The following is a 26,622-nucleotide window of genomic DNA, read 5'->3' on the forward strand; positions in this document are numbered from 1 at the left end:
AAAAAAAAAAAAAAAAAAAAAAAAAATCATTATTCTGAGTGAAAGAAGCCAGACCATAAAAGTACATACTGTTTGATTCTGTTTATATACAACTCTAGAAAATTTGAACTAATCTGTAGTGACAGAAGGCAGATGAGTGGTTACTTGGGGATGGGGAGGTGCATGGGGAGAGAGTAGGAGGGAGGAATGACAGAAGGGCAGAGGAAGCTTTTGAAGGTAATAGGTATTTCGGTAGCTTGATTATGCTGATGGTTTTGTGGGTATATGTATATGTCAAAACTTACCAAGCTGTATACTTCAAATATGCGAAGCTTATTATATTTCAGATACCTCAGTAAAGCGAATGAATGAAGTTGCTCTTTAGCAAAAAGGAAGGCAAGCATCTTTGCATGCCAGTGCCGGAGTCTTCCTAAGGTTTCATGGTTGCCTTAGGAAGTAACTGAGCCCTCTGACCAAGTACTGTCAGAAAGAAGTGCTCAGTATTAATTATGCGCAGTGAAAACGGAGATTCGGGACAGAAATTCATCAACATCCAGATGGATGGCACTAAAAAATCAGTTCCAGGGCTTCCCTGGTGGCGCAGTGGTTGAGAGTCCGCCTGCCGATGCAGGGAACACGGGTTCGTGCCCCGGTCCGGGAAGATCCCACATACTGCGAGCGGCTAAGCCCGTGAGCCTATGAGCCATGGCCCCTGAGCCTGCGCGTCCGGAGCCTGTGCTCCGCAATGGGAGGGGCCACAGCAGTGAGGCCGGCGTACGGCCAAAAAAAATAAAATAAAATAAATAAATAAATAAAAAATCAGTTCCACAGACTGGCTCATTTCATCATCTCTGTAAATGCTCTAGGACGGTGCCTAACATGTAGTTGGCACTCGGTAAGTAGTGGTGGTAGTTATTGCTATGGCAATTAGAAAGACTGGTAAAAACTCAGTGATTGTATCTTGCTAAGGGAAGATAATTATTCAGGTAGTTTCTGAACCTACACTTCCTGAACCAAAAGGATACATTCATAGCCTCTCAGCTTGGTAGGGGATCCGGGCTGCCGCGTACGATTGTACAGTTTGTGTACTGCACAAAGGTGCCTGGCCAAGGGGTTGATTAAAGATTGATATTCACCTGGGCTCTGGTGACTACCAGCCAGAGTAGGACATTTTATTTAACCTAGGACACCTTGCAGTTTACTTGGGTGTGGTACAGGACTCTCTCTTCTGAGACTGGGAGCTTGCTTTTCGTAATTTGTAGTTGGGGTGGAGGGGGGTGTCTTTTTCTAATTTCCATTAAGGTACCAAAAAGTCTAGCAGCAACCTAGGAGGGACTGTAAACATTAACTAGCCTAGCTCAATGATGACTTTTCATTCTTGCCCTGCAATCCTGGGGTCCTAGGAAACCTCCTTTCTGATTCTTGCCAGAGGGTATTAGGAATAAGAGGTGATATCCTCATGTTCACTGGCATTGAGTGTTCGGTGGAGGGGAGGAGGTAGCTTATGATTTCCCGAGTTTTGATGGTCAAGGTTTTGTACACTTAAGCCCCTTTTTCCCTTCCTCCTCTTCCATCGTTTTGCAAATCATTGCAAGCGTCATAACCTTGGACAGAGAGACAGGCAGAGAAAGGAGGTGAAATGCCAACCAACTAATTTTGTCAGCCACTTGGCAACTCTGTTCATATTGTTGGAGGGAGAGGGTCAAGTCAAACTGTAAAGGTAAATTTGAGGTTGGACTTGTGCATGGTTTTGAAGCACCCATCCTCTCCTGGACCCCACCGCTGTGTGGAAATCAAGAATTCATCTGGATGGTGAATATGACATGAGAAATAGCTCTGCTGAAATATGGTCAGTGGGTGGTCTTTCCCAAGCCTAATGATTAAAAGCCATGACTGTGGTATCAGATACATATGGAACCTGATCCAGCTCTGCTACTCTCTGGCTGTATTTATGATTGGAACAGGTTATTTAACTTGGTGAAGTCATTTTTCTTCATCTATAAAATGAAGATAGTAACGGTTCCTGCCTTATAGGGCAACTGTTCCAGAACCTGGTATTTCAAGAACCCGGTGTTACATATAATTACTTTTTCTTTTAATACATTTTATTTATTTTTCTTTTTGGCTGCGTTTGGTCTTTGTTGCTGTGTGCAGGCTTTCTCTAGCTGCAGCAAGCGGGGACTACTCTTCCTTGAGCGGGCTTCTCATTGTGGTGGCTTCTCTTGTTGCGGAGCACGGGCTCTAGGTGTGCAGGCTTCAGTAGTTGTGGTACACGGGCTTAGTTGCTCCACGGCATGTGGGATCTTGCAGGACCAGGGCTCGAACCTGTGTCTCCTGCATTGGCAGGCGGATTCTTAACCAGTGCGCCACCAGGGAAGCCCACGTATAATTACTGATTGGAAAGGCCAATTAGTATGAAAATACTTTTCTTGGAAAAGCACGTCTGAAGAAGAAAAAAAATTGAGAACTAAGTCTGAAGTTCTTGTCCAGCGATTGGAGGGAGCGGGGGTGGGGGAGACAAGACCCATAGAAATAAGGCTTCAAAGATTATTAAACCTAAACCTTGTAAGTGATATTTAAGAAAACAATCTCAGAGAAAGTATATGACTTGCACACTGTCATATAGAGCCAGAATTTAGAGAGCTGAGTTAATTTATTTCACCACTCTTCCCCTTACAGTACCAGGGAGAAATACCTAGGGACCGTAGAACAGGCAGATGTACGGAAAAGGAAGCATTCAAGTTCAGGAAAGGGTTGTGAATCAGAAAAGTTCAGTTTCAGATTGTGGTTACCTAAGTGACCTTCACCAAGTTTCTTAGCACTTTCTAGCTTCTGTTCCCCATTTGGAAAATAAGGACGTGAATTCTTTCCTTCCCACTCTAAAGTAAGAATAAACAAAATGATGTTTCCAAATTGTTAGAAGAAAGGTGTTAGAATTAATGAACAGTAATTACTGTTGTTATAATATACTGTATAGCCTTCATAACTTTTTGTCTATTTGGTCTATCGATGCTAAGAGACATATTTTAAAATCTCTCACATTGTTTATAGATTTGTTTCTTCTTGTATTTCTGTTTTGCTTATATTTTGAAGCTGTATTTTTGGGTGCCTAAAAGTTTATGAGTATACTCCAACTTTTGTAGATTTTTTCCTTTTATTATTTTGTAACATCTTAAAATTTTTTTGCATTTAAGTTATTTTAACATGAAAATCATTTTTATGGTTCTTAAAAAGTTTATGAACAGATGCATTAATAATATTTCCCAAGAATATAAGTAGGGAAGTGATAGCTCAATCAACAAATTGTGTCACTAATAATTTTGAAATGACCAAGGAGCTGTTAATCAATTGTAACATCACTTTTAATCCATCCTAATTATACTTACTTAAATATAAGTTTTCTTCAGTATTAATATTGCATACTGGGAATATGCAAGGGGAATTTTTTTTAAGGGGAATTTTTTTTTAAGGGGGATAATTGCAAGACTGTACTTTTTCATTCTTTTACTTCAACCTTTTCTTACGGATTCAAGTAGGCAGCATATCAGGGATATTGTTTTTTTCTTTTTAATCCAAACTGATAATCTTCTGATTGATGGATATATTTACATTTATTGTGATAACTGAGATAATTATTACTCCCACTTTGTTTCGTTGTTTTCTGTTTGTTGTGTGTTTTTCCTCTGCTTTCTTCTATTTTCTTGAATTCTATTTTTTAATATTTTCCCCATTTCCTTCATTTTCCTTTACTTGTTGGAAAATTATAGAATACATCTCTAAGAGAAAAACGAATACCGTATGCTAACGCATATATATATGGAATCTAAAAATACGGTACTGATGAACCTAGTGGCAGGGCAGGAATAAAGATGCAGACGTAGAGAATGGACTTGAGGACACGGCGGTGGAAGGGGAAGCTGGGACAAAGTGAGAGAGTGGCATGGACATATATACACTACCAAATGTAAAATAGCCAGCTATCGGGAAGCAGCCACATAGCACAGGGAGATCAACTCGATGATTTGTGACCACCTAGAGGGGCAGGATAAGGAGGGTGGGAAGGAGACGCAAGAGGGAGGAGATATGGGGATATATGTGTACATATAGCTGATTTACTTGGTTGTACAGCAGAAACTAACACAACATTGTAAAGCAATTATACTCCAATAAAGATGTGAAAAAAAAATACATTGCTATTTTCTGGTGGCCACTTGCCATTTCTTAACACCCAGCTACACTGCATCTCTTGCAAGTCTTCAAGTACCCTGAGCTTCCTCCAGCCTCAGGGCCTTCTCAGTTGCTGTATTTAATGCATTGCTTTCCCACCTCATTCATTTTTTTTTTAAATTGAAGTATAGTTGATTTACAACGTTGTGCCAGTCTCTGCCGTACAGCAAAGTGACTCAGTTATACACATGTATGCATTTTTTTTTAATATTCTTTTCCAGTATGGTTGATCACAGGATATTGAGTATAGTTCCCTGTGCTATACATCAGGACCTTGTTGTTTATCCATTCTGAATGTGATATTAATAGTTTGCATCTACCAACCCCAAACTACCAGTCCATCCCTCTCTCCCCCCTCCATCCCCCTTGGCAACCACAAGTCTGTTCTCTGTGTCTATGATTCTCTTTCTGTTTTGCAGATAAGTTCATTTGTGCCATATTTTAGATTCCACATATAAGTGATATCCTATGGTATTTGTCTTTCTCTTTCTGACTTACTTCACTTAGTATGACAGTCTCTAGTTGCATCCATGTGGCTGCAAATGGCATTATTTCATTCTTTTTTATGGCTGAGTAATATTCCATTTTATATATGTACCACATCTTTATCCGCTCATCTGTCCACGGACATTTAGGTCGTTTCCGTGTCTTGGCTATTGTGAAGAGTGCTGCTATGAACACAGGAGTGCATGTATCTTTTGAATTATAGTTTTGTTGGGGTATATTCCTAGGAGTGGGACTGCCGGACCATATGGTAATTCTATTTTAGTTTTCTGAGGGACCTCCTTACTGTTTGCCATAGTGACTGTACCAACTTACATTCCCACCAGCAGTGTAGGAGGGTTCTCTTTTCTCCACAGCCTCTCCACATTCCACTTCATCCATTTTTAACAAGTATCAGTCTTTATGACTTCCTTCTACCTTTAACAGGGACCTTACATAATGTACATTTTAGTACCATTTCTTAGATTGCTTATGAAAGATTTTTCCTTCCCTATGAGTAGCCTGTGTCTCAGTGCATTTCACAGCTACCTTACCTGACCTTGAATTCATATTTGCTCAAGCTTAAGGAAATTTTTGGATAGTTTCTCTTAAACCAAAATCATATCAATACTAGTAATTGTTTTCGTTTTTCACTTATCTTTTTTTTTAATTTAAAAAATTTCTTTGTACAGTTTTTCAATGTTACTTTCTATTTACAGTTGTTACAAAATATTGGCTCTGTTCCCCTTGTTATACAGTACATCCTTGAGCCTGTCTTACACTCAGCAGTTTGTGCCTCCCTCCTCCCCAGGCCCTACATTGCCCCTCCCCACCGGTAACCACTAGCTTGCTCTGTATACCTGTCAGTCTGCTTCTTTTTTTGTTATATGCGCTAGTCTGTTGTATTTTTCAGATTCCACATACAAGTGATATCATACCATATTTGTCTTTCTCTGTCTGGTTTATTTCACTTAGCATAATGCCCTCCAAGTCCATCCATGTTGCTGCAAATGGCAAAATTTCATTCTTTTTATGGCTAAGTAGTATTCCATTGTGTATGTATACCACATCTTCTGTATTCATTCATCTGTAGATGGACACTTAGGTTGCTTCCATATCTTGGCAATTGTAAATAATGCTCCTTTGAACATTGGGGGTGCATATATCTTTTTGAATGAGTGTTTGGGATTTTTTTTTTTTTGCATATATACCCAGAAGTGGAATTGCTGGGTCATATGGTAGTTCTGATTTTAGTTTTTTGAGAAACCTCCACACTGTTTTCCACCAATTTACATTCCCACCAACAGTGTACAAGGGTTTCTTTTTCTTCACATCCCTGCCAGTATTTGTTATTTGTGTTCTTTTGGATGGTAGCCATTCTGACAGGTGTGAGGTGATAGTTCACTGTGGTTTTGATTTGCATTTCCCTGATGATTAGCAGTGTTGAGCATCTTTTCATGTGCCTGTTGGCCATATGGATTTCCTCCTTGGAAAAATGTCTGTTGAGTTCTTCTACCCATTTTTTAATTGGGTTGTTTGGTTTTTTTGATGTTGAGTTGTCTGAACTGTTTATATATGTTGGATATTAATCACTTATCAGTCATATCATTTGCAAAAATCATCTCCCATTCAGTAGGTTGTCTTTTTGTTTTGTCGATGGTTTCCTTTGCTGTGCAAAAGCTTTTAAGTTTAATTAGGTCCCATTTGTTTATTTTTGCTTTTATTTCTGTTGCCTTGGGAGACTGACCTAAGAAAACATTGATACAATTTATGTCAGAGAATGTTTTGCCTATGTTCTGTTGTAGGAGTTTTATGGTGTCATGTCTTAAAGACTTAAATATTTAAGTCTTTAAGCCATTTTGAGTTTATTTTTATATATGGTGTTAGAGAATGTACTAATTTCCTTTTTTTTTTTTTTTTTTGCAAGTAGCTGTCCAGTTTCCCCAGTACCACTTATTGAAGAGACTGTCTTTGCTCCATTGTATGTTCTTGCCTCCTCTGTCATAGATTAATTGACCATAAGTGTGTGGGTTCATTTCTGGACTTTCTCTCCTGTTCCATTGATCTATGGGTCTGTTTTTGTGCCAGTACCATACTGTTTTGATTACTGTAGTTTTTCAGTATTGTCTGAAGTCAGGGAGCATGATTCCTCCAGCTCTGTACTTCTTTCTCAAGATTGTTTTGGCTACTTGGAGTCTTTTGTGTTTCCATACAAATTTTAAAATTATTTGTTCTAGTTCTGTGAAAAATACTGTTAGTATTTTGATAGAGATTGCATTGAATCTGTAGATTGTCTCGGATAGTATAGTCATTTTGACAATATTGATTCTTCCAATCCAAGTACACAGTATATACTGTATATCTTTCCATCTGTTTGTGTTGTCTTCAGTTTCTTTTATCAGTGTCTTCCAGTTTTTGGAGTCCAGGTCTTTTGCCTCCCTAAGTAGGTTTATTCCTAGGTATATTATTCTTCTGATGCAATGGTAAATGGGATTGTTTCCTCAATTTCTCTTTCTGGTACTTCGTTGTTAGTGTATAGAGATGCAACAGATTTCTGTCTATTAATTTAGTATCTGCAACTTTACCACATTCATTGATTAGCTCTAGGAGTTTTCTGGTGGCATCTTTAGGGCTATGTATAATAACATGTCATCTTCAAACAGTGTTAGTTTTACTTCTTCCTTTCCAATTTGCATTCTTTTTATTTCTTTTTCTTCTCCGATTGCCGTGGCTAGGACTTCCAAAATGATGTTGAATAAAAGTGGTGAGAGTGGGCATCCTTGTCTTGTTCCTGATCTTAGAGGAAATGCTTAGCTTTGCACCACTGAGTATGAAGGTAGCTGTGGGTTTGTCATATATGGCCTTTGTTAGGTTGAGGTATGTTCCCTCTGTGCCCACTTTCTGGATAATTTTTATCATAAATGGGTGTTGAATACTGGTAATTTTATACTAACAATTTTAAGATCATTTTATGTCTGTTGTTTACAGCTTTACTTCTTTCATTTAACATAGGTAAGAACCAATCCTGAAACTCTGCTTCCTAAAAAAAAAAAAAAAGGATGTTTAAAATTAAGCCTTTTTTCTTTATGATTCATTTCCTGTTTCCAAAAATGGTTTAGATGAACTATCAGTAGAATAACTAAAACAACGGTAAAGAATCCTATAGGCAACAAAGGGAAAGGAGATAATTATAACAGAGACCAAGACTGAAGGTTGCTTCTACAGCTGGGCACTGTCATTGGCTAACCACAAAACAATATGTTTATTTTGGAAGAGACTAAGATAGCACGTGGATGAGCATTGTTTTAGACCAGGTGTCAGGGATGTCAGAATGCTGAAGAATGCCTGCTGGAACTGCTTATTTGGGTCTAAGCCTAGTTGATATTGAGTTCTCTTCTCTTGCAATTATTGACTAGCATTGGTTGCCTCTCATGCCGCTCCAAGAGCAATCGGAAGACTGTCATGAGCTAGAAAGGGGTGCTGTGTAATGGGAATTCTGTGATTTGTAAAATATTGAGTCAATGCCCCAAGGCTGAAAATTCAGAAGGAATTACTTCCCCAGGTATTAGTAGTGATTTACTTCGTGGGTCTTCTCGGTGGAAACACAGTACGATACTCTCATTTGTTATAGATTCTAATGGCTGAGGCCACAGTTTCCCCTGCTCTCTTTAATTGTTTTATTAAAAACAGAAGGAAAGTTGCTTATAAAAGGACTTAAATGTTAAGTGTCGATACATTGCCTGATTCATTTTATTTCCCCACTGATTTGCACCATAGTATCAGAGAAGTGTTACTGCAAAAGAACATTTGGCACCAACATGTAATAAAAATCACTCTGAACCCTAGTCACATTCATAGAGATGGAAAGGAGAATGGTGGTTGCCAGTGGCTGGGGGAGGGGGAGTGGGGAGTTAGTACTTAATGGGTACAGAGGTTTAGTTTGGGAAGATGAAAACGTTCTGGAAATGGTTGGTGGCAATGGTTGCCCAACAGTGTACTTAATGCCACTTAAAAATGGTTAAAGTGGTAAATTTTGTGTTATGTGTATTTTACCACAAAATGAATAAATACATGAAATAAAATAATAAAGTAAAATTTAACAGTATAATCTGGGGAATCAGAGCCCTCACTTCAAGGACCACAAGGCCTTTGTCGGGGACGGACGTGGGCATATTAACATTTCCCTTGCATAGACCGCAAAGAAAAAAAGTTTGTCAAACTTGAGTCCCTTCACATGACCTTTTACTACATAACGTTATGCACATAATATTCAAAGCAGACACATTAGCAGATAGCACTGTTGATTTCCATCGTCTTTGGAATTCCACTTTGTTCATGTGGCTTTCATGATGAAGCAGCCTCTCTAGTCTGTTTATTATTCTAGGTTTTAACAGGAACCACAGGCTTGAAGAATGAACTGTGACTGCCCTGGGTATGGAGTCATCAGATGCTCAGGGCAGAGTGTAATCTTGTGACTGGTTTAGGGAGACAGTGGGGTGAAGCGGAAAGAAAGTGAGCTTTGAAGTCAGACCTAAATTTAAATCCTGGCTCAGCCCCTTTCTCCTGAGCAGGTCAGATAGGTCGTAATCTAGTCATTCCTCATTATTCATGGATTAGGTATCTGCACATTCACTGCTCTCTCAAAATTTGTTTGTAACGCCAAAATCAATATTCGTATCACTTTCACAGTCATTCCCAGACAGGTGCAGAGGGGCAAAATTTTTTTTAAGTTGAAGTATAGTTGACTTACAGTATTGTGTTAGTTTCAGGTGTACAGCGAAGTGATTCATTTATATAATTTTTTCAGATTACATTCCATTATAGGTTATTACAAGATACTGAATAACTCCCTTTGCTATACAGTAAATCCTTGTTGCTTGTCTATTTCATGTATGATAGTGGGCATCTGTTAATCCCATAGTCCTAATTGGCCCCTCCTCCCTTCTCTTCTCCCCTTTGGTAACCATAAGTTTGTTTTCTATGTCTGTTTCCGTTTCGTATATAGGTTCATTTATATTATTTTTCAGATTCCACATATAAGTGATGTCACATAGTATTTGTCTTTCTCTGACTTCACTAAGTATAATATCCTCTGGGTCCATCCACACTGCTGCAGATGGCAATATTTCATTCTTTTTTATGGCTGAGTAATGTTCTGTTGTATACGTATACCACGTCGTTTCAAGCCAGTTGTCTGTTGATGGGCATTTGGGTTGTTTCTATGTCTTGGCTATTATAAATAATGCTGCTATGAACATCGGGGTGCATGTATCTTTTTTGAAGTGGAGTTTTCATCTTTTCCCAGGAGTGGGATTGCTGGATCACATGGTAGCTCTACTTTTAGTTTTTTAAGGAACCTCTATACTGTTTTCCATAGTGGCTGCCCCAGTTTACATTCTCACCAAGAGTGTAGGAAGGTTCCCTTTTCTCCACATCCTCTCTAGCATTTATTATTGTAGCCTTTTTGACGATGGCCATTCTGACCAGTGTGAGTTGATCCCTCATTGTGGTTCTGATTTGGGTTTCCCTGTTAATTAGTGACGTTGAGCATCTCTTCGTGTACCTGTATGTCTTCTTTGGAAAATGTCTGTTTAGGTCTGTTGCCAACTTTTTGATTGGGTTGTTTTTTCAGTATTGAGTTGTATAGGTAGTTTGTATATTTTGGATATTAACCCCTTGCCAGTCACATCATTTGCAAATATTTTCTTGCATTCTGTAGGTTGTTTTTTTGTTTAATTGATGGTTTCCTTCAGGGGGGCAAAAATTTTGAATATTATTTAGCCATAAAATGTCATGAAGTTCTGATGCTACCACATGAATGAACCTTGAAAACCTTTTGCCAAGTGAAATAAGCCAGGCACAAAAAGAAAAACATTGTATGCTTCCACTGGGATGAAATAGCTAGACTCAGTGAATTCTCAGAGACAGAAAGCAGATTAGAGGCTACCAAGGGTGGGAGGAGGGAGAAATGGGGAATTATTGCTTAAATAGGTAGAGAGTCTCTGTTTCGTATGATGAAAGCGTTTTGGAAAATAGATCGTGGAAATGGTTGTACAACTTTGTGATTATAATTAATGCCACTGAGTTGTATACTTTAAAATGGTTGAAATAACAAATCTTATGTTATATATGTTTTACCACAGTAAGAAAAATATTTTTTTAATTTCTTAATTAAAAATCAACTTTGGGGCTTCCCTGGTGGCGCAGTGGTTGAGAGTCCGCCTGCCGATGCAGGGGACACGGGTTCATGTCCCGGTCTGGGAGGATCCCACATGCTGCGGAGCGGCTAGGCCCGTGAGCCACGGCCGCTGAGCCTGCGCGTCCGGAGCCTGTGCTCCGCAACGGGAGAGGCCACAACAGTGAGAGGCCCGTGTACCGCAAAAAAAAAAAAAAAGAAAGAAAAAAAAAAATCAACTTTGCTGCAAAGCCAGTGATATTTTGGTGGTGTTTGTTACTGTGGCATAATCTAGCTCATGCTAACCAAACCTTCCTTCCTCCCTGTTCCTCTAAAATGGCATAATATAGGACATTTAGCGTTGTATAAACATTATCTAACCTTGAACCTATAGGCCAGTGTTTTACCTTAGCTGATCATTTGGTTTCTCAGAACAGGGAAGACTAAATTCTTACAATTGTATCCGTGATACATTTGAAACTTAATGAGGCAAGCAGCATAACTGAGGCTGAAAGTAGCCTTGGAGGTCAGAAATACCTACTTCATAATGTATAAATGAGCTCCTTAGTTTTCATATTTTTCCGTGGGTTCACAACCTTGTTATTTTAATGTGAAGAAATGAAACTGCCTTAAAATGAACTGATTCCAAACAAAGATCACCTGTATTTTATTTTATTTTATTTTATTTTTTTTTTTTTTTCTTGCGTTATGCGGGCCTCTCACTGTCGTGGCCTCTCCCATTTGCGGAGCACAGGCTCCGGACGCGCAGGCTCAGCGGCCATGGCTCACGGGCCCAGCCGCTCCGCGGCATGTGGGATCCTCCCGAAACGGGGCACGAACCCGCGTCTCCTGCATCGGCAGGCGGACTCTCAAGCACTGCGCCCCCAGGGAAGCCCGATCACCTGTATTTTAAAATGGCTTTCCAACAGTGTTCTGTGAAAGCAAGCTCCAGTCTATGTAAGAATGAATTTTTCTTGGAATTACAGCATGTGTCATTATGCGTCACTTTTTAGTTTAAAAGTTGAATTTGTCCTAGGATATCTTCAGTTGCTGCTCTCTAAACTTTTTTTCAAAATGGCTCCACATTACGTTGTGAATCTATACTTAGTAATAATAGTGGGGGGAGGGTGGAATAGACTAATTATGTTTACAGCTCCCTACTGTTCTTGTCTTCTTACCTTTTTAAAGAGAGTTTGCCCAAGAAGCGGACTTACAAGTTTCCAACGGTGATGTACTGGAACTGGCTTATCCAGTATCGCAAGATCCAATTGGTCCGTTTTCAGGTATTTTGTAAGCCAGTTAAATTCAGCCATTCTTAAAACTTAATTATATAAACTTATAATTAAACTATATTAAAAACAAAGGTAATGGGCTTCCCTGGTGGCGCAGTGGTTGGGAGTCCGCCTGCCGATGCAGGGGACGTGGGTTCGTGCCCCGGTCCGGGAAGATCCCACGTGCCGTGGAGCGGCTGGGCCCGTGAGCCATGGCCGCTGAGCCTGCGCGTCCGGAGCCTGTGCTCCGCAACGGGAGAGGCCCCAGCAGTGAGAGGCCCGCGTACCGCAGAAAAACAAACAAAAAAAACAAAGGTAATAAATAATCAAACCTCATCACTTCATGATTACTTTCCCATATTTTACTATTATCTGTGCTCTTGAGGTTATTTCGTTTAGTAGATCCATACAGTAGAAATACTGTATAATTGTATGCATCTCTTCCCTATCCCACATGCAGTGATGTCACATTGGTAGCTTGAAATCAGCCCTAGTAGGATTATTTATACCATGGAAATGGGCAAATGCTATAGATGTAGGATTGATTTATTGTTTTTTGAAACTCTGAAGTGTTTTTCTCTGCCTCTAATGGCTTCTGCATTATAGTCATTTGCCTACTTGTCTTATACAGTCCATTGAGATACAACTTCCTTCAACCAGGGGTAGTTTCTTAGGCGTGTGTGTGTGTCCTTTCCACACAAGTACCCCAGGGTTCCTTGCATCTGGTAGACTGTTAGCCTGCTCAGGCTGCCTTCACAGAATACCACAGACTGGGTGGCTTCAACAACAGAAATTTTTTTCTTCACAGTTTTGGAGGCTGGAGGTCCAAGGTCAAGGTGCAGGCAGGGTTGGTTTCTGGTGAGACCTCTCTTGACTTGCATTCGGCCACCTTCTTGCTGTGCCTTCACATGGCCTTTCCTCTGTGCATGAGCACTCCTAGTGTCTCTTCCTCTTCTTACAAGGATATCAGTCCTTTCTGATTACAGCCCCAATCTTGTCACCTCATTTAACCTTAATACCTCCTGAAAGGCTCTTTCTCCAAATACAGTTACTTTAGGGCTTACGGTTTCAGCGTGTGAATGGGGAGGCGGGCAGCACAGTTCAGTCCATAATATAGACATTTATGACTTATGGATTAGATTGCTTTGAAACCAAGAAATATAGATCCTTCACTGTGTGTCTTTTTGCTAGTTACATTACAGGCAGACCTCAGAGATTTGCAGTATCAGTTCCAGACCACCACAGTAAAGCAGGTATTGCAATAAAGTCACAAATTTCGTGGTTTCCCGGTGCATGTAAAAGTTATATTTATACTATACTGTAGTCTATTAAGTGTGTAACAGCATTATGTCAGAAAAAATGTACATACCTTGATTTAAAGACACGTTATTGCTTAAAAATGCTGACCATCATCTGAGCCCTCAACAAGCTTTAATGTTTCTGCCGGAGGGTCTTGCCTCGATAGTGAAGCTGCTGACGGGTCAGGGTGCTGGTTGCTGAAGTTGGGACGGCTGTGGCAGTTCCTTAAAATTACACAACAGTGAAGTTCGCTGCACCGATTGACTCTTCCTTTCACGAACAGTTTCTCTCTAGCATGGCAATGCTGTTTGATGGCACTTTCCCCACAGCAGAACTTCTTTGAAAATTGGAGTCAGTCTTCTCGAACCCCACCAATCAAGCAAGTTTACGTACTATTCTAAATCCTTTGTTGTCATGTCAACAGTCTTCACAGCATCTTCACCAGGAGTAGATTATATCTCGAGAAACCACTTTCTTTGCTTATCTATAAGAAGCAACGGCTCATCTGTTAAAGTTCTATCATGGGCTTGCAGCGAATCATTCTCATCTTCAGGCTCCACTCCTAATTCTAGTTCCCTTGTTATTTCCACCACACGTCCAGTTACTTCCCGCACTGAGGTCGTGAACGCCTCAAAGTCATCCATGAGGGTTGGAATTAACTTTTTCCAAACTCCTGTGAATGTTGATATTTTGACGTCTTCTCATGAATCATGGATGTTCTTCCTGGCATCTAGAATGGTGAATCCTTTCCAGAAGGTTTTCAGTGGACTTTGCCCAGATCCATCAGAGGAATCACTTGCTTTCCCAGCTCTAGCCTTCTGACATGTATTTCTTAAATAATAAGAGTTGAAAGTCAAAGTGGCTCCTTGATCTGTGGGCTGCAGAATGGATCTTTGGTAACAGGCGTGAAAACAATATGAATCTCGTTGGACATCTCCATCAGAGCTCTTGGGTGACCAGGTGCACCGTCAGTGAGCAGTAATACTTTAAAAGGAATCTTTTTTTCTGAGCAGGAGGTCTCAACAGTGGCTTAAAATATGCAGTACACCATGTCGTAAACAGATGTGCTGACATCCAGGCTTTGTTGTTCCCTTTATAGAGCACAGGCAGAGTAGATTTAGCATAATTCTTAAGGGCCATAGGATTTCGGAATGGTAAGTGAGCATTGGCTTCAGCTTAAAGTCACCAGCTGCTTTAGCCCCTAACAAGAGAGTCAGCCTGTCCTTTGAAGCTTTGAAGCCAGACATTGGCTTCTCTTCTGTAGCTATGAAAGTCCTAGATGGCATATTCTACCAATATGTGGCTGTTTTGTCTACACTGAAAATCTGTGGTTTAGCGTAGCCACCTTCATGAATTATCTCAGCTAGATCTTCTGGATAACTTGCTGCAGCTTCTCCATCAGCACTTGCTGCTTCACGACTTGCACTTTTATGTTATGGAGAAGGCGTCTTTCCTTAAACCTCATGAATCAACCTCTGATAGCTTCAGACTTTTCTTCTGTAGCTTCCTCACCTCTCTCAGCCTTCACAGAATAGAAGAGAGTTAGGATCTTGCTCTGGATTAGGCCTTGGCTTAAGGGAATGTTGTGGCTGGTTTGATCTTCTATCCAGACCACTAACACTTTCTCCATATCAGCAATAAGGCTGTTTTGCTCTCTTATCATTTGTGTGTTCACTGGAGCAGCACTTTTAATTTCCTTCAAGAATCTTTTCTTTGCATTCACAACTTGGCTAACTGTTCGGAGAAAGAGGCCTAGATTTCAGCCTATCTTAGCTTTCGACACGCCTTTTTTACGAAGTTTAATCATTTCTAGCTTTTGATTTAAAGTGAGAGATGTGTAACTCTTCCTTTCACTTGAACACTTAGAGGCCATCGTAGGATTGTTGATTGGCCTAATGACAATATTGTTGTGTTTCAGAGAATAGGGAAGCCCAAGCTGAAAGGGAGAGATGGGGGAATGGTTGGTTGGTGGAACAGTCAGAACACACACAACATTTATCAATGAAGTTCGATAAATGGGCGTGCTTCGTGGTGCCCCAAAGCAATTACAGTAGTAACTGATCACAGCAGCTACTCACCCGAATATGCCCATTCTCCCCTGAGAGCATGCTATCACTTAATAAATCCTCGATTTGCTTTCTTGGAAGAAAAAAAAAAAATCACTGATCACAGATTATTATAACTAATAAAATAACAGTGAAAAAGTTTGGAATATTGGGAGAATTACCAGAGAATGTGACACAGAGGCACAAAGTGAGAGAATACTATTGGAAAAATGGTGCTGATGGACTTGCCTGTCGCAGGATTGCCACAAACCTTCAATTTGTAGAAAACGCCGTATCTTCAAAGCACAGTAAAGCAAAGCTCACTAAAATGATATGTGCCTGTATAACATTTGAGCCTCATAGCAGTATTTCAAAGTAAATGTTATTGCCCCCACTTTACAGATAGGAACACTGACTCTATAAGAGATAAAAAAAAAATTTGCCCAACTGTGTACACATGGGAAGTGTTCAGTCCATTATTCAGACCCAAACAGTGTGACTCCAGAGTCCAAACACTTAGCCACTCTAAGAAACTGCTACCCTGCTTTTTCATACACATGTACGTGTGTATTTTGTCTAAAGGCAATATTGAAACTGTTATCCAAAAAGTAAGCAACTGTTGGGGAATTTTTAGTAGCATATATGCAAATGTGTAGACATTCTGCAAAGTGTTTTGGTAAAATTGAGGTGGGGCAGTCTTGTAATTGCGCCATAAAGGGAGAGTATTGAAACTCCCAGTTCTTCCGTTTCTAAGACCTCTTCTTTAAGACAGGATAAAATAAATAACTGTCAGATAATGCTCCAAACTAAATGGAAAGTATTTTCTAACTAGACATTGAAGTTTAATCTTCTAAATTAAAAAAATTTGTAACGAAAAGGATTGGAAAGGGAGCGCGCGTGTGAGCGCAGACAGGCATAACTGCAGAACAGCTCACCTGATTTTGAGTCACAGTACTTGCTTAGGACGTAACGTGATTATTTTCTTTAATTTCCTTGAACAGAGTTGACTCAACTTGAAAGAAGTTCTCTGGCTTCAAATCAAAAGGGGTGTTGCTTTTGTCCCTTCCTCTTAAAGAAATAGTACATTGACAGTTATTTGATTCATCCTTTTCTTAGCCTGTCCGTCATGCATCCCACATCAGTGATCTCCGGTGAAAAAGCAAGTGCTTGGGTGGCGTGAAAGGGAAGCTCTGTGAGCTCTACTCTGGTTCCTCCTGAAACCTCACCTGTGTGTTCTGTTGCTGCATGTCCCTGTTCACATCCATTGATACACCAGAGAGGCAGAGAGATGAGATCTGAACACAGCACACATTCATTCAGCAAACATTTGTTGAGCACCTACTGTGTGTGACACCTTTTTCTGGGGATAGATGGTACACAAAGCCCCAGGCATTCACATTCTAGAGGGAAAAGAGAGACAATGAACAAGTAGATTATGTATCAGCAACTGGTAAATTATCTGTAGAAAAGCAGGTTAAGGGTTTACCGTTTTCAGCACTAGTGACATTTTGATCCAGATCATTCTTTACTGTGGAAACCACCCTGTGCATTGTAGGAGGTTTAGCAGCATCCCTGGCCTTGACCCACTTTATGTCAGTAGCACGCGCGCGCGCGCACACACACGCACGCACGCACACCCCACTTGTGACAACCGAAAATGTCTCCAGACATTGCCGAATATCCCTTGGGGGTCAACGTTAGCCCCAGTTGAGAAGCGTTGGTCTAAAGAGTAAGAGGTGGAGGTACGGATATATTGGGATCGGGGAAGACCTACCTCTCTTTTAAGGTGACTTTTGAGCAAAGACTGGAAGAAGTAAGAATAGGCATCATGTAAATATCTGGGGGAAGAATGTTTGCAGCAGAGAATGGCTAGTGCACAGGCACTGAGGTGAGAGGAATAGCAAGGAGGCCATTGTGAGCAGGACTGAACGGGAAGAATGTAGCAAGTGATACGATCAGCCAGCTCTTCAGGAAGCCAGATCATGATCCTATAGTGAGGACTTTGGCTTTGAATCAGAGGGTGATGGGAAGTCATGAAGGGTTTTGAGAAGAGCAGTGAGTGATGGGACCTGGTTTCTCTTCACATGGGGTTGTTCCTGCTGAATAATCACCTGCAAAGGGCACAAAGGTGAAAGCCAGGCTCCAGAAGCAGCTGTGGCAATAATTCCAGTGAGCACTTAGTCAAGGCTCGACTGGTTGTGAGGGGATGGGGGAAAGTGCCTGGATTCTGGGTATATTTTGAACCTAAATCTGACATGGTTTGCTGTTGAATCAGACACCGGCTGTGAGCATAAAAGAAAAGAAGGGGTCTTTGAAATATTCTTCTTTGAAAATACCCCAAATGGGCTTTTACTGTTGATTTTTGATCCTAATCCTATGGGAGTTTAAGCGCGCCGCAGACAGTGGTTAGGCACTAGGTTTTAGACTGTTATGTCCTAAATTACTTCCTGAGTAAACCAATTAAACTTATAATGCGCGTCTCCAGGGGAAAAGGGAAGGAGCCAAACTCGGTATGGTTTTCCCTCTTAGACGCTGCTTAGCAACACTTTTCTCCTATTGCTTGGGTAATGAAATTCGGGCAGGTGGGAGCCATATGAACAAACGGGCCCTCAGAAGCAGCCTGTCACCCCGTGCTCATAGGTACAATACTACCTGATTATTCTCCAGGTCCCTATTTGGGAACTAGTGTGCACTTTTCATAAAAACCACCATGTGCCTCCAATTCACGCAACATCTCTCCCTTCTCCGTAGCACCTGCCTTCTGAGACCTCAGGCATATGCTAGATATTGCCTCCCCAGATTGAGGTGGATTAACCAAGGTTCCAAGCTTCTTAAACTGTGGGAGAGGGAGGATGTGAAATAAAGGCTCAGTCTTCTAGTTGGTCTCTGAGTTAAGATGGGCTTTTATAAAACCTTCCAAATGTGTCAGCCCACATCAGTGATCACACTCCGGGAGTTTTTACCTTTACCTTGTAAAGTCACATTTGCTTTCCCCTTAAAGCAGTGTTTCTCCTGGTTGGGTGTGAGGTTTTTATTAAGAATGCAGAATTCTGGGCTCTTTTTCAGACCCAGAGGGATAAAAATGGGAATAATGTTCAATAAGGGCCCCAAATGATTCTGTAGTATGCTCACATTTGAGAACTGTTTGCTCTATCATTAGGAATTGCATTCACTTCCAAGTAACTGAAATGTAAATAAAGAGCTAGTTTATTTCTCTTACTGCTTAAAGAAGTTCAGTGATAGGCAACCCAGGGCTAGTATGATGGCTCTATGGTATATTCAGAAACTCCCATTCCTAAGGTTACTTCGTGGTATAAGATGGCTGCTGGGCCTCCTGCTGTTGTGTGTACATTGCAGTCAGGAAGCAGGAAGGAAGGGGAACTTGGGCAAAAAGACCTTTGTCAACTACTTGGCCTCCTTTAAAAGAGCTCTCCCAGAAGTCACATCTTTTCATGTCATTGGCCAGAATTTATTCAGGCCATTTATTCATGTAGCTACTCCAGAGGTACAGAAATACTGTCCTTAGCTGGGCATATTGATGCTCTAAGTAAAATGATGGTATTCTAATTAAGGAAGAAAAGGAAATGGATATGATTGGTCGGCCATCTCTGCCGGAGCTCCCTTACACCATCATACCACGGTGGTGTGGAAAGACTGTTTAATTTGGAGTACATCATTTTACTTACTGTCAGTTCATTTTGAACCATATGTTGGTTATGTTATGGAGAACACCAGAGGAAAGCATGCTCATCATTTCTGTGGTCAATCATGCAGACATATTAGGAGTTTACTATATCTTTTTGTCTTCTTTTCCATCCATTTGCTAGTCTTTTTTTTTTTTCCCCCCTTGATAAAGAAGCCCAAGAATCCATGCGAAACAGAGGGAGAGGATGAGGAAGCCAAGTTCAGAAGTGGCCCTACCATGTTTTAGCTGTGTGACTCTCAATCTGATGAGTGTAACGTACCACCTCTAGGCTGTGGGGAGGGTTCACAAGACACTGTATATAAAAACGCTTCGGGCATAAGAGCAACTCAGTAAAAAAAAATATGTTCCTTGATCCCTTCCTTCATTTGGACTGTGAAGGACAGTTGGTTCTAAATTGAGCCCCAAAATTCTGACTTCTTTGTTGGGTTCCCTCTCTAAGAAAAGAGGAATGCTTTTTTGTTTCGTTTTGTTTTGTTTTGTTTTGCGGTACGCGGGCCTCTCACTGTTGCGGCCTCTCCCGTTGCGGAGCACAGGCTCCGGACGCGCAGGCTCAGCGGCCATGGCCCACGGGCCCAGCCCCTCCGCGGCACGTGGGATCTTCCCGGACCGGGGCACGACCCCGTGTCCCCTGCATCGGCAGGCGGGCTCTCAACCACTGCGCCACCAGGGAAGCCCAGGAATGCTTTTGATATGGAAAATGTACCACCCCAAAATTTGAGCACTTTGCCATTAGGATTTCTCATTGTTGTAGGAACTGGTGGGAATCCCCCTGCTTAAGGATATGTGTAGGTGTAGGAGGAGACATGTACAAAATTGAGTGAAATTGAACAAGTTCTTTTGCCTACTGTGGGCCTCCTGGGGTGCCTGGCAATCCCATGAGTTGGCTGTTCACGGAAAACACTTGGGTGACTCTAAGACTCTTAAAATGGGCTCCCTTGAACCAACAGCAGGGGCATCCCCTGAGAAATGGTTAGAAATGCAAATGATCGCCCTCGCCCCCCAAGGCCCCCTGCATTAGAAATGTGTATTTTTAACAAGCCTTCCAGGTGGTTCTGGTGGAAGCTAACATTTGAGACCCACCGCTCTAAGTAAAGCACGTTTCTCTCCAGCGAGGAGCCATTGACTCCCTGGCTTCAATCTCTGCTCAGGCAGAAGTGCTGCCAAATGTGCAGTTCCTTCTGACAAACCCAGTCTTTCCAGCTGGGCGAGGTCTTGCTTTGCAGACTTTATTTGCACACTGACTAAAGCTCTTACAATCCGTCTGACACAGACTGACGTTATTGCCAAACCTCGCCGTTGGGAGTCACACTTTAAATAAAGGCCTTCAGCTATTTCATTTTCCTAAGCCAGTTTATTGTGTTCAGGATGCTTTTGTTTGGAGGAAATGTACCTCGTGTGGCTACACCCAGCGCACAGTCACAGGGCACCTCTACCTGGGAATCTGTAAATGGAGCGAAGTTCTTAGCACGTTCCACAGACCTGCGTTTGGAGAAATATACTCGGTATACACAGGAAGAAAAATCAAGTTATCGACCTGCTGGATAATAGCTGGGTAATGATCATCACTGACAAAGTTCTATTGGATTTGACTGTTCACTTGTAAAGATTAACAAGTGAGACATGTTTGGGCTAAAATGAGCAATCTACAGGGTTTTCACGGGTGGCGCCAATTTTCACTTTTGTAGTGCCAGAAAGTATACTAAATATTTTCCCCTTACTATTGGTATGATTGGTGTTTGTTCTGAGATGTACAGTAGTTTTATTATGGAAGATGCCAAAGCATTTCTGTGCATGTGGCATTTCCACGTTCAGCCAGAGACAGATTGGGAAAGAGAGCCGTTTCTCCCTCATTCCCATCTGTCTGCTAATCCCCTTTGCTCAATGAAGAGCTTGCAAAGTCCAGCTTCTAAACACCAGGAGGAGACACAGAAGCCACCATGAAGGGGGGGGGGGTGGTTATTTTCACTCCTGGGCTTGAACAGGCTTTGAAGAGAATTGGACGTGGTAAAGGACCAACTCCCTCTCCTGCCTCGCAGCAAGTCAGATCACCTACCAGGTGATATGGGGGTGATTTGGTCGGTTGTTAATTAATAGCTGATTTGGTTTGATAAACGGAGTATTTTAGCAGGTAAGTTTTTAAGTCATCTGCCAAATTATTGGTTGCCTTGTGAGAAATTATGTTAGCACATTTTATATTGAAGGAATTATGGGAATACTGGTAGAAAAGATGCATTTTCAGTGGTGGCGATGAGTAGGCTGCAGTTATAGAAGGCAACACAAGATGTGGGACTTCCCTGGTGGCGCAGTGGTTAAGAATCCACCTGCCAATGCGGGGGACACGGGTTCGAGCCCTGGTCCAGGAAGATCCCACATGCCAAAGAGCAGCTAAGGCCGTGCGCCATAACTACTGAGCCTGCTCTCTAGAGCCCGCAAGCCACAACTACTGAGCCCGTGTGCCACAGCTACTGAAGCCTGCACGCCTAGAGCCCGTGCTCCGCAACAAGAGAAGCCACCACAACGAGAAGCCCACTCAAGGAAGAGTAGCCCCCGCTTGCCGCAGCTAGAGAAAGCCCGCACACAGCAACGAAGACCAAACACAGCCAAAAAAATAATAAAGTAAATTTATTTAAAAAAAGAAGAAAAAGTAATTATATGTAATACTGGGTTCTTGAAATACCAGGTTCTGGAACAGTTGCCCTGTAAGGCAGGAACCATTACTATCTTCATTTTATAGATGAAGAAAAATGACTTCACCAAGTTAAATAACCTGTTCCAATCATAAATATAGCCAGAGAGTAGCAGAGGTGGATCAGGTTCCACATGTATCTGATACCACAGTCATGGCTTTTAAAAAAAAAAAACCGGATCTACTGAAGCCCGCATGCCTAGAGCCCGTGCACCACAACTAGAGAAGCCACCACAGTGAGAAGCCCGCGCACCGCAACGAAGAGTAGCCCCCGCTTGCCGCAGCTAGACAAAGCCCGCGCGCAGCAACGAAGGTCCAACGCAGCCAAAAATAATAAATAAATATAAATAAATAAAAATTTTTTTAAAAAAAGGCAACACAAGATGTCCAGCCAGGAAAGGTGTTCCACAAGAGTAGTCACTGCCTCTGTTGACTTAAGGATTCAGTCTTTAAGATGGACATCAACATACTGAGGTATTTATTTACCACCTGAATATCTCCAGAGCTCTCCATCACTGCCTCCCCCTTAGTCCAATCATGTGTTGGGACTCCTTTATCCTCCAGTCTTAAAATGGCATGGAACCTCTCCATTCCAATCTCCAGGTGTGGCCCTTGCCCAAGATGGGGTACACAGGAGCCTTCTGTAAGGAAGTGGAATTGAGCAAAGCTAGTCAGTCTAGGGTGGACTCTTGAACGGGGCTTGTGTAAACTCAAGTCCTGTGGGGAACAGATCTGCAGAGAGGAAAGAATAGAGCAAAGGTAGGAGGACACCAGGCTTAGGGAGACGGGAAATCCCTTACTAATCACCTTCCATTGGAAGTTTCCATTTCCGCAAGAGGCCCTACCATACTGCTGGGTTTTTTGAGAAAACACTACATCTTTATCATAATTTACCTTTCTTTCCCCTGAAACCAAGCTAGCTTAAATCGCATTTTATCCCGTGCAGCCTTCTTTCTTAGACCAGTCATAAGTGGGGGGCTCCCCAGGTTTGGTCTGACTCTACAAGCCGACAGTGTTGCCCTGCCTCTTAAAGTGGAAGGAATGCCAGGAAGATCCGGATTGTTCCATTTGGAGTATACCAGGCTGGACAATATACTTATTGCTGTGTATTCATATTATTTATTGTTATTGAGGGCCAAATGCTCTGTCTCCACTCTCATTTAATTACCACAATCATATGATGAGGATTCTGAGAGGTTTTGTTAACTTGCTCAGCAGCATGGGGATGGGAAAGGACAGAGCCATGACTGGGGGTTCAGATCTACCTGGCCATGCTGCAGAGAAGGTACAGGGAAAACTCCAGCCTGGGTCAGCCTTGGACGGTAACAGAGAGACCTTCCTTGTTCGAGGTACCAGTTCAGAAGATGACTGCTCTGGGCAGTGAAGAGAGAGGTGTGTGAGTGATGAGCGGTGATTGAGAGGAAGGTCAGTGGAGCTGAAATCAGACTCTTTGTGATCAAGCATCCACAGTGATGCATTTTATTTTTTTTAATTTATTTTATTGGAGTATAGTTGATTTACAATGTGTTAATTTCTACCATACAGCACAGTGATTCGGCTTTACATATATATCCGTTCTTTCTCACATTCTTTTCCATCATGGTTTATCACAGGATATAGTTCCCTGTGCTGTACAGTAGGACCTTGTTGTTTATCCACATAGTGATTCATTTTATATTAGCGTTTGTCCCTAATGTTCTGTAACTATAATGGGAGCTGTGAGAATGCCAAAGTGATGTTTCCCCAAGGCTTTTCCACCAGTCATTTTTTGACCTGGGAGGCAAAGCCCTTTCCCTAAGATACAGGGACGGGGCCTGCTGCTTTATATACCTGGTGAGGCATATGGGGCACGAATCTCCCGAGGACATCATGGTGTGCCGGTCTCTGATGGGCTTATCGCCAGCTTCTAATCCCAAACTAACTCATGATCTGGGCTTGTATTTCTTCTCAGAGAGAGTGCCAGTAACTTGTGGGCTGCCTTCAAAACCCGGAACCATTGCTTCCCATCCTGAGACTTAGCTTCCTGCCAGGTGCCTCTAGGGAGGGGTCGCAGGGCCCTGGGTCCCAAAAGTTGGCTGGTCTACAGCAAGAAGTCTGTATATGTTTACCTTTGGGATTTGAGTAAGAGGATGATGCACACATGATGGTGAATGGTTACGATCATTTGTTACGAAAACAAGGATAGCTTTTCACATTTTTTTTTAAGGCTTTGTTATCACAAAACCTTCTTTCTCTCTCTTCTAACAATTATGATTTCATTTCTGGAGATCAAAGTAGACAGAGCTTTCGCAGCTCTTCACGCCAGCATTCCCAAAACGTGTGGTCATATCCAAGGCTCCCCAAACTGAAGGGAATGTGACCAAGTTTGTGGAGCCTAACCAATATGTTGAATGTAGAGCCCCAAGTCTTCTGTCTTCTCCATTTTGTTGAATGAATGCCTTGTTTCACAAGAGTTGGTCATGATGCTGAGAGACAGTTGAAAAAGTATTTTCCATGATGTCATCTGACCTTGTGGGATGTTTTTTTTTGGCCTCTCCTATATAAAGCATACCTTCTGTTTTGGCCAGGTTTTTTTCCCCTAGCTTTACATGCAGCTGGTTGCTAGAATGTCTGTTTTCTTTTCTCAGGCAAAATTAGATGTTTGGTGCTTTCCCAAATAGTCGTTAGGGTTGATTGAGCCTCAGAAATTGTAAGAATATGTCCTAACATCTGTAAACAGGAGCATTCTAGGATGTACAAAAAGAGTCACGTTAATGACAGTTTTTAATTACATGCTCTGTATCCCAAATTCAGTGACTTTTTTTTTTTGTGACAGATCTGAGCTGCCGTTCTTACAAAAAGCTTAAGACCTAGAGGGCTTTTAATGTAGGTGGAGGCTGAGGGACCCAAGAGTTCTCCGCGCGCCAAAGACTGGTGTTGTTGACTCCAGCGCCAGGGCAGGCGCTGACACATCGCTTTGGCTAGGAAGACAGGTTACATGCTGGAGACTCACAGAGAAAATGGTAAAGCCAGCTCTCGGGGGACCCTGCCGAGAAAGCCCTACCCTCCGGGTTCACCAGCACGTTTGCCAAAATCTCTTTTTCTAGGAAAGTTTGCTAGCTTTATTTTTGCCTTACAGAGAGAGGAAAAGCCCCAAGACATGGGTGATTTGTGGGGCTCTTTCTTCAAGGATGAATTTCTCTGCTTGCAGTGAGAAACTCATATGCCGTTGAGTTTCATGAAGGACGGGGACAGCGGGAAGCAGATGTGTCTTGTTGTGGGAATCATCTCCCCAGGACGTGGGAGTGGGCAGGTGGTTTGAGTAATGGGCGAGTTATCTGTGTGCTTTCCATTCCTTCAGGTTCACCAGTACTATAGCTGTCTCCCAGAAGAGAAAGTTCCCTATGTCAACAGTCCTGGAGAGAAACTTCGAATTAAGCAGCTATTACACCAACTGCCGCCACATGACAATGAGGTAAGGGGCTAGAGGGGCCGGCCTCCGTAAGACTTTTCTTAGAACTTTCTGTGAACTGTTACCTTTTTCATAATCAGAATGCTCATTATCAGTGAGATCCCCAACGAAAAACTCTGGCAGTTTAGGTTTTAGCTTCCTTAATTAGAACTAAAAGAAACTGTCGGACACCTTCTGGAGAGGGTTACCGAAAAGCAGAATCTCATTATGGACTGGATTCGCCTCTGTGCCTGGCACTACTAGCTATTTGAGGTAACTGGGGAGCGCTAAAATTTAAAAGTTCAAGTCCAGGTTTTGTTAGTTGAAGGACGTGCGATGCTGGTTGCCCGAGCCTGTTAGATGATTGTGATTCCCTGGGCAGTTCAAGTCCGGCACAAACTCTGAGAGTCTCTTGAATTTTCAGCATCATTTCTTAGTAAATGAGTATGTAAGTTTTCCATCTTACACTGTAGTAGAAGTTACATGTCCCGATTTGCAGCTGTGAACATTTGTGTTTTTGTCGTTTCCAGTCCAACTTGGCAAGGTCACCCTTTATACTCTTGAAAGTATGACTCGCAGGCCGTCCTTTTTTCTGAACCCAGACACAGGGCACTATAAGCAGGCATTCATCGTCTTTGAACTCAGATTGATCCTAAAGGGAAATTTGTAAATACGCTTTTAAAAGATCATCATGCTTGGGAGGTTTAGATTTGCAAACTGGAAATTAATTCTCAAGTATCTGGTCTTTAAAAATAGTGATCCTACAGAATCGCATTGTCTGCTTAACTCTGATTGTGATTTAAAGAAAAACATAACTTTAAGTTGAGAGGAGAAATTTAAAACCCCTTCAGAGAGCTGGACCCCAGCTTTTTACCAACTGCCCCCACCCACAAGCTCAGTCCCTGAGGAAATGAGTGAGTACTTTTTTAGTCTTTATCTTCCCACATTTGAATAAAAGGAATAAATCAAGAGCCTCAAAAGTGAATTTGAATAAGTAGAGCAAAAGCTTAAAAACTGAAGCAACTCCCTAGAAAGACAGTCACAATTCCCTTTCCTGTTGTTTATTTCAGACTTCATAAAACACATTTAAATACTGCTTTCTCCTTTAAAGAGGAGAGCAAGCATTGTAACCAGATGACCAGTTAACTAATTTGGAATTGAAAGTGTGGGTTTTTACAAGCAGGAGGGGTGTGCCTTTCTTTCAAAGCATGTCCCTAAATTGTCAGTGGTGTAACCATATATTCTGGGCTGTTCAGGTCATTGCAGTTCTTTCTCCACATGAAGACTTTTTTTTTTTTTTTTTTTTTTAAAATTTTTTTTT

The 26,622-nt window shown here is 41.7% G+C and overlaps 1 protein-coding gene across 1 annotated transcript in view; it reads left to right on the forward strand.

Annotated features, from left to right (window-relative positions):
* PRICKLE2 (prickle planar cell polarity protein 2) overlaps window positions 1–26,622 on the forward strand; it is a 343,057-nt gene that overhangs the window by 255,704 nt on the left and 60,731 nt on the right. Inside the window, 1 exon segment of the mRNA XM_007445671.1 lies at window positions 25,212–25,325. Within this exon segment, the coding sequence (XP_007445733.1) occupies window positions 25,212–25,325 (114 nt within the window).

Source organism: Lipotes vexillifer, unplaced genomic scaffold, assembly GCF_000442215.2.
Source record: "Lipotes vexillifer unplaced genomic scaffold, Lipotes_vexillifer_v1.1 scaffold239, whole genome shotgun sequence".
Lineage (NCBI taxonomy): Eukaryota > Metazoa > Chordata > Mammalia > Artiodactyla > Lipotidae > Lipotes > Lipotes vexillifer.